General features: G+C 39.3%; 1 protein-coding gene across 3 annotated transcripts in view; it reads right to left on the bottom strand.

The window, feature by feature from the left end:
• Positions 1–12,482, bottom strand: part of ACO1 (aconitase 1) — a 59,475-nt gene that overhangs the window by 23,622 nt on the left and 23,371 nt on the right. For all 3 annotated transcript variants that reach the window (XM_072841614.1, XM_072841613.1, XM_072841615.1), the window contains 5 exons: positions 11,345–11,513; positions 10,168–10,305; positions 2,510–2,579; positions 2,194–2,377; positions 1,325–1,464 (listed from right to left, as the gene is read on the bottom strand). In XM_072841614.1, the coding sequence (XP_072697715.1) occupies positions 1,325–1,464; positions 2,194–2,377; positions 2,510–2,579; positions 10,168–10,305; positions 11,345–11,513 (701 nt within the window). The remainder of the gene's footprint in view (positions 1–1,324; positions 1,465–2,193; positions 2,378–2,509; positions 2,580–10,167; positions 10,306–11,344; positions 11,514–12,482) is intronic.

Raw genomic sequence — 12,482 nt, 5'->3', positions numbered from 1 at the left:
AAAGAAAAGAAAAAGAGAAAGTAATGCCCTAAACACAAGTAACATTAATAAAAGTTTTCCAAAATGAGAAGGACTTCTTCTCTCTAATGAGTTACTGGAAGTGCTAAAAATTAAATAAATTCTTTCAACTCGAATGATCTTGCACTAGTTAAGTAAATAAGAGACTTATTTTCAAGGATATAATGAACAAATTTCCTGAACACAAGTGCAAATGAAATGTAACCAAAGGATCCAGCCAGTCCGGTTCACATCTCTTTTCCAGACATGCCATCTGCCAAGGCTGAGGCATTGGTGGCTGATGCAGCCCTGCATGAAGCCAGTTTCATGAACCATGTGGACAATCAGAAGGATGGGCTCTTGAGGTTATGTGGGCTTCTGCTAAATTCTATGGGCAAGTCCTACATTATTCTACATGTGAGGATCAATGCACAGACATCTACAATAAGTTACAATATTCCTTTTTTTTTTTTTTTTTTTTTAAGTTACAATATTCCAATAAATGCAATTCCAAAGTCCATAAAGATCAAATCAAAGAGAAACATTTTTGGCCTTTAACAGGACAGTAGCTATCCCTAACACTCCAAGCCTCCTAAATATATAACCAGAAAAGATATGTGATAATAGAAGAATGTTTGTGATAATAGAATAATTTCACTTTTCTAATAATCTTGCAAAATGAAATGGCTCTCCTTTTTGCAAAGCAAATCACAAAAAAAGATTATTTCTTGCAAAAGCTAAAGAAAAAGAAAAAAAACTACTATTTCCAGCTTGGAGAAACATCTGTTACAATAATATAACTTTGAATACAGAGAAGGGAATTAAGAAAGTCAGACATTAAATTCACAGAAGCAGCTTGTTATTTACACATAAGGGAGACTCATGTGGAAAAATGTAGTCAAAGTATAAACACATGCCTGGGAATAAGTCATACCACCTTGGGAAAGTGGTATCTCTAGGAATGTGGAGGATGGCTTAGGCCATAAATATTTCATTTTATTTCTTAAAAAATATACATACATGGAGAGCTCTGAAGCAAATACGGCAAAATGTTACCATCTGTTAAATCTAGGTGGTGGCGCCTATGAATGTCATTTTAACTTCTGTGTATTTGAACTCTGTCACACTTTCAAAATACATTCTTTTTAAAGAAAAGGATCCATGTAACCACAGAAGAGTAAAATGAACATAACTGTCTAACACATAGCCACAGAACTGTCCCTTTATCTCTTTTTAAAAATCATCAACATATTGTTTCCTAACATCGTGCACTTCCTCCCTGTCACTCTGTTCGAGACCACGGGAGAGGCAGCATATCATTCATTACCTTGGTAATGGTGAGCACGATGTCCGTGGACGTTACCAGAGGGTGGGGATTTCCCAAGAGCCTGTAGCCGATCACCTGGGGAAGCACCATGCTGATCGGCTGACCCAGCATGACCGCTTCTGCTTCGATACCACCCACTCCTGCAAGGCCAGCATGACACAAGGATGCTTTCAGTGTGCTTCACTATGGAATTCAACCCCGTTACAAGGTTTTACTAGCATAGATCTGGGTTCTTTTTTTTTTTTTAAAGACTTTATTTATTTATTTATTCATGAGAGAGAGAGAGTGTGTGTGTGAGAGAGAGAGAGAGAGGCAGAGACACAGGCAGAGGGAGAAGCAGGCTCCATGCAGGAAGCCTGATGCGGAATGATCCCCGGACTCTAGGATCACGCTCTGAGCCAATGGCAGGTGCTAAACCGCTGAGCCACCCAGGGATCCCCTAGATCTGGGTTCTATAAAGAATAGTTATCTTTCCTCTGTTTCCCTCTACAGAATTTTTAACAAGTATTTCTCAGAATGTGGTCCCCAAGAACACCTGTATCAAAACCGCCTTGATTCAATACCAAGTGGAAAATGGGGTTTGGGAGTCTCCATTTTTAACAAACAGCTCCAGTGATTTGCATTTATTCTAATGTCCCTAACCTTTATTCCAGTTCATTCTTCCACACATTATTTTTGAGTCCCTACTAGGCATGAGGTACTTTTCTAGGCACTGGAAATAGAGCAGTAAAAACAAAACACAGAAATACCTCTTTGATATGTGTGATCACACAAAATCATGCTCCCGGGATGTCACGGTATTAGTGTAAATCAAGCTACACACATATACAAATAGCATATACAGAATAGGATCCTGGAACAATACTCACCCCAACCAAGGACACCCAAACCATCAATCATGGTAGTGTGCGAATCCGTGCCAACAAGGCTGTCTGGGTAATAATAGCCATCGTGATCAAATACCACTCTTGCCAAATACTCCAGATTCACTTGGTGGATGATTCCTGAGCCAGGAGGAATAATCCGCATGTTGCGGAAAGCCTGGGAACCCCACTAGGATTGAGAATGGAAAGAACACTATGAAAACCTCATGCATTTCTATGTGGCCCATCTCCTCGGCACCTCTCTTTGTACTGTACCCATATATATAAAGAAACAACCAGTGAAACCAAACTCTGCTCATACCTTTAAAAATTCAAATCGTTCTCTATTTCTTTCAAATTCCAGGTCTTGATTCTTCTGTAAACTGTCTGTCCTGTCAGAGAGAAGAACTAAATGTATACATTTTAAGGTTTAAAAGGTTACCAGTTGAACTTATGGGTGTTGAACAAACTGGCAACTTTGTCTGCAGGCTTGCTGTGTGGTACTGATGCATTCATTCACATGGGAAATGAGAGGGAATCAGCAAAAGTAAAAAGAATAATTATTATTTGGTTCAAGTGATCCCTACAATACCTTTAAACATGGTGAGTAACACACATTAAGTGAATTTAAGTTGAAACTAATCTAATTACAAAGCCTGACTTTTAGGAACAGACTCTAGACATTTATGATGACAACAGCAGCTTAGATATTGAAAGAACTCTTGTTCCCGTATTTCTTTCCCATGGGTGACCTCGTTACACCTCTCTGAGCTGGGCTGCTCCGAGCTGGCAATTTCATCTGTTTCTTTTGGGAGACAGGGAACCAGCAATGCCAGGAGGCCCAGGCATTTATAGAATCACCATCTCCTAGCTCTTGGACAGAGATTTCAGAGAAGGACGGTGCTACCCAAGAACATTTATAAAGCACAGATTATATGATGATGTTTACTCAAAGTCATTTAGTCCATCAGGAATGACACAGGCAGAGCAGGGCATCAAAGAAGCTTCTCTAGGGGAGCACCTGGGTGGCTCAGTGGTTGATCCTTGGTTTTGGCTCAGTGCCTGCCTTTGGCTCAGGGTGTGATCCTGGGCTCCTTGGATCGAGTCCCCCATCGGGCTCCCCACAGGGATCCTGCTTCTCCCTCTGCCTGTGTCTTTGCTTCTCTATCTGTGTCTCTCATGAATAAATAAATGAAATCTTAAAAAAAAAAAAAAAGAAGAAGAAGAAGCTTCTCTAGGATTTTTATAATCAAATCATGAAGGTAAAATAAACCATAGTTACAACTTTGCTGATGTGGCATACAGAAGGCACTCATAAACTGTATACTATGTAGTCAGTGAACACAGAATAAGATAGTAAATTAATAGCTAAGACTCAAGTTAGACTTCATTAATTAGTAGTTAATGCTTAGGAATGCCTGGGTGGCTCAGTGGTTGAGTGCCTGCCTTCAGCCCAGGGCCTGATCCTGGAGTCCCGGGATTGAGTCCACATCGGGCTCCCTGCATGGAGCCTGCTTCTCTCTCTGCCTGTGTCTCTGCCTCTCTCTGTGTGTCTCTCACGAATAAGTAAATAAAATCTTAAAAAAAAAAAAAAAAAAAGTAGTTAATGTTTACTAATTACAAGGAACAAGCCACTATTCTAAGTATTTAAAATTTACTTTCTCATTTAGTCTCCATAATAACCCTTTAGGTTAGATGCAACAAACAGCCACATTTTTCAAAAAAGGAAACTGAGATACAGAGAGGTTAAGAAACTTGCTCAAGACCACACAGCTAGGGACGCCTGGGTGACTCAGTGGTTGAATGTCTGCCTTTGGCTCAGGGCGTCTGGGGATCAAATCCCTCCTCGGGCTCCCTGTGAGGAGCCTGCTTCTTCCTCTGTGTCTCTGCCTCTCTCTGTGTCTGTCATGAATAAATAAATAAAATCTTAAAAAAAAAAAAAAAAGATCACACAGTTAGTAAACAGTGGAGCTGAAATTCAAACCCTGGCAGACAGAGCCAAAGCGCAGGATTATGACACAGGCTTTATGTGCTTTACCTGCAGGAACTCATCAATCATCATGGCAATCTCTCCCAGAGGTACCACTATTACCTCTATGTGCAGAAGAGGAGCCAAGGCACCGAAAAGTTAGCTCACCTATCCAAGGCCAGACATTTGATGATTATAGAGCCATCGTCTGAGCCTGGGTCAGACGGCTATGGGGCCGTTCTCTACTTCTCATCCACCCTCTTCCTTCACTTATTCACAGAGCCTACCCTGTGCTACCTGCTGGGAATACAAGGGTACAAAAGCAGTGAATACACTGCCCACTTGGTGCTCAGAGGCCTGGCCAGTGATACAGAGAAGCAACCAGGCAATTATCAGAGAGTGACTATCAATGTCATGATACAAGAAGTACAAGGTGCCAAGGGAACACTCAGAAAAGGTTGCAGGGATCCCTGGGTGGCGCAGCGGTTTAGCGCCTGCCTTCGGCCCAGGGCGCAATCCTGGAGACCCGGGATCGAATCCCACATCGGGCTCCCGGTGCATGGAGCCTGCTTTTCCCTCTGCCTATGTCTCCGCCTCTCTCTCTCTCTCTCTCAATGTGTGACTATCATAAATAAATAAAAATTTAAAAAAAAAAAAAAGGTTGCAAATTCAGACCAGAAATGAGGCATGTTTTGCAGAGGAAAATGACATTGGTGCAGACTGGAGGACGAAGTGGAGTCGGCCAGGTAAAGATAGGGAGGTGCTCCTTGGGGAAGAAGGACTGGGAGCACTTATCATTTACTCTACAAAAGCTCCATTCAGTTACCACCATGACTGTTTTTCTCTTGGTGTGAATACTCGCCAAGGTCAGTGTCAGTTGCTTTAATGGAATTAGTTCCTGAGGGTGCCTCAGAGCAAGAGTCCACAAATTCTAGCTCCATGGGCCAAATCTGGCCCCAAACTTGTACGTGTTTGGCCCTGAAGCAAACAGTAATTTCTACATTTTTAATGGTTGTTTAAAAAGAAAAAATACGTGAGCAGAGTATGTAGCCAACAAAACCTAAAATATTTACTCCTGGCCCTTAAAAAAAATTGCTGATCCCTGATGTAGAGTATGAATGTCTGTAGGTGTGTGTATGTATTAGAGAAAAGCAACAGGTAGAAAGAGAGAAAGGAGAGATGCCAACAGAGAGAAACAAGGCTGGACAAGAATGCTGCCCCCAGAACAGCAGAGCCTCTGGACCCTCTGGACCAGGTGTGGCTATTCCTCAAGGTACTTGTCTCCTTCTCACTAATACACTGAGGGCTTCATCCCTCCAGCTCCCTTCTGTCTGTCTAAGTCTGCATCCACGTTTCCAATGTATGCTGAGCATCTGCATCAGGAATACCTTGAACACCACACAGTCAACGGGATAACCCCTAACACACAAGCTTCCTTTCTGAATCTCATCCCCATCTAATGACCTCCCCTCCCACCACTTAGTTTCTACAACTACGGAAGCATTTCTTCTAGAAATAGCCTAGCTGGCTCCTCTGTCAACCTACCTTTGTACGATCACCAGGGACCATTCTCTAAACACAGATCATCAGGACCCATCTGGAACCTGACAATGGCTTCCCATTTTGTAAATAAAGCACGAATCCCTTGCCTTAACAAAGTGTAACCTCAAACTTCCTTTATGAATATGAAATATGAATATGAAACCTCTATCACCAGGACCAAACTGCAGCTTCAGCCGCAGCTTCAGCCCCCATGCTCTCCCACACCTCGCTTCCCTCACGCTGCATTCTCTGTGTAGAGCGCCTTTTCCAGGACTCACTCCTTCTAAACCCCTTCCGGACCTGGATCAAGTGATTCTCCAGGTAGAACCCTCTGGACTCCCTGGGTCAGGATGATTTGGTTACTACATTTACTGACTGCATTGAGGTCATGTGTTCTTTAATTTTCTCTCTTCTAAACTAATCTGTTTCTTAAGCAAATACTGGCACACAGAGGTCTGTTAAATAGATTTAACTTTAAAATAAAGGAAGACAGATCTTTGAACATTGCTCTTAATCATATGCAGCCCTGCCTCTGGTTCCCCAGTCCTTCTATGGTGCTCTGAACACTTGTGGACGGCCAGTCAGGGACCCTTACCCTCTTGTCTTCAGTGCTAGAAAGACATGAGAACTTTCCACAGCACAAAAGCACGGTTGGAAGGGCAAGAGTCACCCCAGAGAATGCTGGGACATCAGTGTGATATAAACAACATATTCACGGGACAAACAGAAGCCAGAAATGGTTAATCTATTTTAAGATAGGTTAATTTCAAGTAAAAACCTATTTACTTATTAAAACAAAACACTTCTTTTTTTTTTTTTTTGGCTCAAATTAACAGTTCTAGTTCCTGGAATGAATAAATAGACCTAGAATTTGGATTTTTTCCACAACTCAGAACTTCCCTAAGTTCACCAATCGATTGAGCTTTTAGTAAGTTCTCTGAATACGAATGGCCTCATGGACTAAAGAGTAAATTTCTCCTCAGTTACATAATTTGAATTCAGATTTGGACGTATATCAAAGTTTCTGAGTATTCCATTTAATGGTACTCCAGAAGTTCACAAACAGTATTTATTGAGGAGAGAGTTTCCATACCCAGGAAATCTGCTCAGAAATCGTCATGATAATCTTGTTGGGATTTTTTTTTAAAGTTATTTTTGAGATAACTTTGAAAAACTTTACAATAATGAGTTAGTTAGACCCTCCATTCCTAAAAATGGTGACACCAATTATTCTTATCCAAACGAGGCAAAGGGCTCAGAAATACTTAAATGAGAGTATCTAACATCCAAGCACCCCTTCCACAGTTTTTCTAGTTCATTTCTGGAAATAGCTGGAAATCAGCCCATAGCACACAGTTCCACAAAAGTTGAGGCATATCACATTTAATTCCTTATAAAAATATGGAAAGAGACTGGGAGGTCAAATTGCAAAACCAACCTTGAGCAATAAAAACAAAACACCACCAATGAAAACACTCCTAACAGAAATGTTCTCTTTAATTTAAAAAAAGGGGGGGGGGGGTTGCTAGATTTGGATATCAGTTTGGATCAAAGTCCTGCCCCCATCTCCTCAGACTTTGCTGTTTCCATAATAATGTTTTCAGTACTGCAGTATAAATGAAAAGAGTCCATAAAAACTGAAACCAGAGTTGATGGATTTTAAGGTTTGAAGAGGAAAAATCAATAGAGTAAACTTTCCAATTACCCAGATTCATACTGCTTAACAGTCAGAGGAGTTCTCTGAATATTGAATCAAAAGACTTCAGACATTAAAACAGTTACAATTCTGGCTTCCCTGTACTTTTACCTTCCAGGCAGTGAAATAAAGGTAAATCATCAACACCAGTGAGAATCTCCAAGAAAGATAAAATTGTCCATGATTTTGTGAGGCTACTTTAATAACTTCTGAAGTGGGGTGTTAGGAAATATCCTTGTTATCAAATAGAATAACATTTTGTGTATGTATTTTTAATTCTTCCCTTTGACTCCAAACCATTAAATTGAGCTCATGTGATTTAAGGAGGAAAAAAAAGACAAGTTGCCTAAGGATGAGTTTAGAGTCCAAGGGAAAGGGAACAGCTGCTGAGTATCTAGTCTGTTCCAAGAACTGTCAATTCAGGGGACAAAGCAGATTTCTCTTTATCCGGAATTTATCTGGTTTGGATACTGACAACATTAATCTTAGAATGACCAGTCACTACATTTCTCTTTAGGCTGTATGGAACCCACTTAAGTCCCTAAGGAAGCAAGGAAAGTTATTTTTTTTCCTCTTTGAATAGTTTCATACTCTTAAATGATTTTTTATTATAAAAAACCATAGCCTCTTATCATCAAAATAAATAACAGTTATAAGCCTAGAGATAAATCGTTCAGCAGTTTGTCATCTCTTTTTCCAATCTTTTAGTTTTTGTACAACTTTTCACCTAGCTGAGATCACACTCTACATGCAACTTATATCTGGCTCATTGAGCTGTGACATGAGCACGTTCCAAGTGTTATTAAACATTTTATAATTATAATGGTAAACGCTACCTAATAATTCACTTTAAGGACATATCATGATCTAGTAAATCATTCTCCTTTCTTGGCCATTAAGAATGCTTCTAGGTTTCCATTATTATAAATACTGTCATGAACACTATTTAGTCATTAAGCTACTTGTGAATTCCAGATTATCTATAAAGGGTAATGCTCAGAAGTGGAAATTCCAGGACAAAGGATATGACAATTTCTAATAATCTTTATACATACTGCTTTCATCATTCCTAATTTATAGTATTATCAGCAGGGAATAAAAGTGTCTCCCTCATGACACCTTTATAATGAATAATGTTTATTTTCTAATCTTAACTCTATTGATAAGAGAAAATGGTATCTCAAGGATTTAATCTACTTTTTTTTATTACTTCTGAAGTTAAAAAGGATTCATATAGTGCTTATCATTGCTTTTCCTTTCATTGTGAAATGTCTACTTTTTTACCCATTAATCTGCTGGGTTTTACTATATATTTTTTTAAAGATTTTATTTATTCATGAGGGATACAGAGGCAGAGGCGGAGACATAGGCAGAGGGAGAAGCAGGCTCCCTGTAGGGAGCTTGATGTGGGACTCAATCCCAGGTTTCCAGGCTCTTGATCTGAGCTGAAGGCAGATGCTCAACTACTGAGCTACACAGGTGCCCCCATTCATTTCTTTTAAATTTATTTTTTATTTATTTTTTTTAATTTTTATTTATTTATGATAGTCACACAGAGAGAGAGAGCAAGAGGCAGAGACATACGCAGAGGGAGAAGCAGGCTCCATGCACCAGGAGCCCGATGTGGGATTCGATCCCGGGTCTCCAGGATTGCGCCCTGGGCCAAAGGCAGGCGCTAAACCACTGCGCCACCCAGGGATCCCCATTTCTTTTAAATTTAGAAAGGCCCTTCTCCTCAAGACATTTGACACATACTTAAATTTTTTTCTGAAATTTTTGATGATTTAATTTAAAAAATATTAATGCGATTAATGTGATTCACAGGAATCACTCTCTCTACTAAATAATTAATTTCCCCAGCACTGAATGTGGTATAGTTCTTTTTTTCCCCACACAGAGTTGATGATAACTCTTTAGTTATTCTTCTTGGTTAAGATACTAGACTTCTAGCAGCACCTGGTTGCCCTCCCTGTGTAATCTTTCTTTTCTTTTCTTTTCTTTTCTTTTCTTTTCTTTTCTTTTCTTTTCTTTTCTTTTCTTTTCTTTCCTTCCTTCCTTCCTTCCTTCTTCTCTCTCTCTCTCTCTCTCTCTCTCTCTTCTTTCTTTCTTTCTTTCTTTCTTTCTTTCTTTCTTTCTTTCTTTCTTTCTTTCTTTCTTTCTTTCTTTCTTTCTTTCTTTCTTTATGAGAGACACAGAAGAGACACTGAAAGAGACAAAGACACAGGCAGAGGGAGAAGCAGACTCCCTGCAGGGAGCCTGATGTGGGACTGGATCCTAGGACTCCGGGATTACGCCCTGGGCCAAAGGCAGATGCTCAACCACTGAGCCACTCACAGGGCGTCCCCTGTGTAATCTTGCAGCTACTTCTACTACAGATGGAATATACTTCCCACCCCTAACTTATGGCTTGACTGTGACTTGCTTTGATTAATGTCACTGTGAAGAGAAGTGATTCTACACTAGCTCTGATCTAAGCCTCAAGAGATATTGTGGGTTCCCATTTGCCCTCCTGAGCCTCTGTGATCACCAGATAGCTGCTTTCTCCTTCAGCCTGGGCACCAGAAGAAGTAAAAAGAAAAAAATCATAAATTTAAAAAAAGAAGAAAAAAAAGACCCCCCCCTTTACTGGAAAATCTTTGGTAAGTTTGAATTTTTCTGAATACATCTTTTAAAGATTTCTTCTTTTGTTTATCTACATACACACATAAAGAAGACGTGAATTCCAAGATTTTGCACAAAACAGAAAACCCAAGTATCCGTCCTAATGTCTCACCTTCTGTTGAAATCCACCTGGATGGAATGATCGATTACAAGATCGGCAGGACAGATGGGGTTTATTTTCTCTGGATCTCCTCCTAACTTTTTCACAGCATCACGCATTGCAGCAAAGTCAACCACAGCTGGCACACCTCTGAGAAAAGAGAGAATTAAGCAGAAAACAAAACTGTTGAATAAAGCGTACTTCGATTTTTCAGCTTTTGCCTCCACTGACAATTGGCCGTGAGACAGTGTCATCAGTGGGGCTGACAATGGATGACTTAGAAAAGTGGAAGTTTCTATATATCTTTCTTTGAGCAGAAATTGGAAGTGCCATGACTGAGTGGTATCTCTACATGCAATTTTGTCACTGCACTAAAGTTAACAACAAATGTGGTCTAAATAGAGACCTTAGGAAAGTAGGCACTTAAAAACCCTGGGTCTGTTCCTGCCATAGCTGATTCCCATTCACATGGTGGGGTGATAAAGACCTAGAGAAGATACATGGATCATACCTCCAACTTCAGATCAAATTTAAAGAAATGGATGTAATTCAGAGAAGTATGCTATGAATCAAATCTATACTAGGTGAATCTCTCCTTTTTATTATTTTAGAGTATAAAATTTGTCCTCTAGACTGTCCTCTAGAAAAATGAAATTCAGTTCTAAAAGGAATAAAACAACATCATTTAAAAATGGAAAGATAGTGTCTTAAAAAAACAGGCCATGATGGGAAGTAAAGACTCTTGGGAATGGCAAGGTGTGAACTGAGGCTGAATAGCAACAGGTTGGGCCTTGTGAACTACAAGTCTTCCCTAAAGTGACAGCACATCAGTGTTCTAGGGATGGCTGTTTGAAACTGGCTTGTGGGTGATAGGATGTGAGGGAGACAAGATTCCAAGACAGTCATACTCCATGCTATTTCTTCCATCTTCTGCCACTATACTTAAGACTAGGATCTCCAAGACCAAAGATGATGACCTTTGCCATTGGAAAAGGTGGAGTGACTACACATCCGAATTTATCTGAGACAAACTCTTGCTGTCCAGGATAACAGACCTCTTACATTTTCAAAAATGTCTGGATATTGGGTGATCAATTATATAGGCGCTGCGTGTGTGTGTATGTGAAGCACTCTCTAAAGGCTGACAAGGGAGGCAGTGAAGAGGGAAGTGAAGTGATATCAGGCTCACGTGAAGTCCTGTAGGATGACGCGAGCAGGCTTAAATGGCACTTCTATGTTCTTATGCTGCATGACATTCCAATTTAGGATATTTTCAATGTCATTTTTCTTCACCAAAAATTGATCACAGTTCCGAATGGCTGCCTCCAGGAGAACTCTGATAGAAAATGGTAAGCGTTCTAGGGAAAAAGGAGAAAGCATAACAAAACAAATAAAAGCCATGAGACACCTTATCATAAGAACTATTTAAAGCCAATCTCTAAATAAACTTGATACAAGGCATTAGACTACTCCTCCAACAGGGAAAGAGGGTAAATTTAAACTGATTTCAACAGTTTAAAATATAACCATATCGAATGGGTTTAAAAGACATTCGGTACTAGAAAATACCCACAGACTAGGCAAAGATAAATATTATAGTTAATTTTTTCATAATAAATTATTGCCTTACCTTGGATTCCAATAATAGAGTTTCTCTTAAGTTACCATGAAAGAAGTCAGTCTAGGTATTTATTGTATTACGTTTTGGCAAGTAACACACAGAGTAATATTTCTTATGAAAACTATTGTTTAAGAAATGAGAAAATAACTTCTTTACAACTATTATAATTAAGATCAAAGTACAGTCATATATACCTTTTAATGGAAACACAAGCATAAACACCATAATGGGTTCGAGGATAAAACAATGGTAATTCCTGAAAAAACTATTTTGTTTATTTAAAAAAGAAATACTGTATCATCAATATTAATAACCAATATTATTTGGGAAAGACCAGAGTGCAAAGGTAGAAAAGCAGAGGATTTGGAATAAAAAAGACCTGTTTTTATCCAATTCTGGTACCCACAGTTGTTTTTTGATCATGTCATTGATGCTCCCTGGACCTCAGCTTCTTAGGACTTCTTACATTTTGTAAACATGACCTCACAGAGTTGTTATACAAATTAAATAATATATGTGCACAAATACTCTATATGCTATAAATGTTATATAAATGTCATATTTATATAATCAAAATTACTTAAAAACAGGCAACATAAGAAAGTGGTGTGTGTTTATGTGCTTAATCCAAGACCATTCAGGCATTTCTGCAACTCCCTCTTTCAACTCTCCTAAAGGCTAATTAATTACATAGCTTAATTATTAT

This window comes from Canis lupus, chromosome 10 (genome assembly GCF_048164855.1).
Source record: "Canis lupus baileyi chromosome 10, mCanLup2.hap1, whole genome shotgun sequence".
Taxonomy (NCBI): domain Eukaryota; kingdom Metazoa; phylum Chordata; class Mammalia; order Carnivora; family Canidae; genus Canis; species Canis lupus.
The sequence above is the reverse complement of the archived record's forward strand: the minus strand, read 5'-3'. Positions and strand labels throughout refer to the sequence as shown.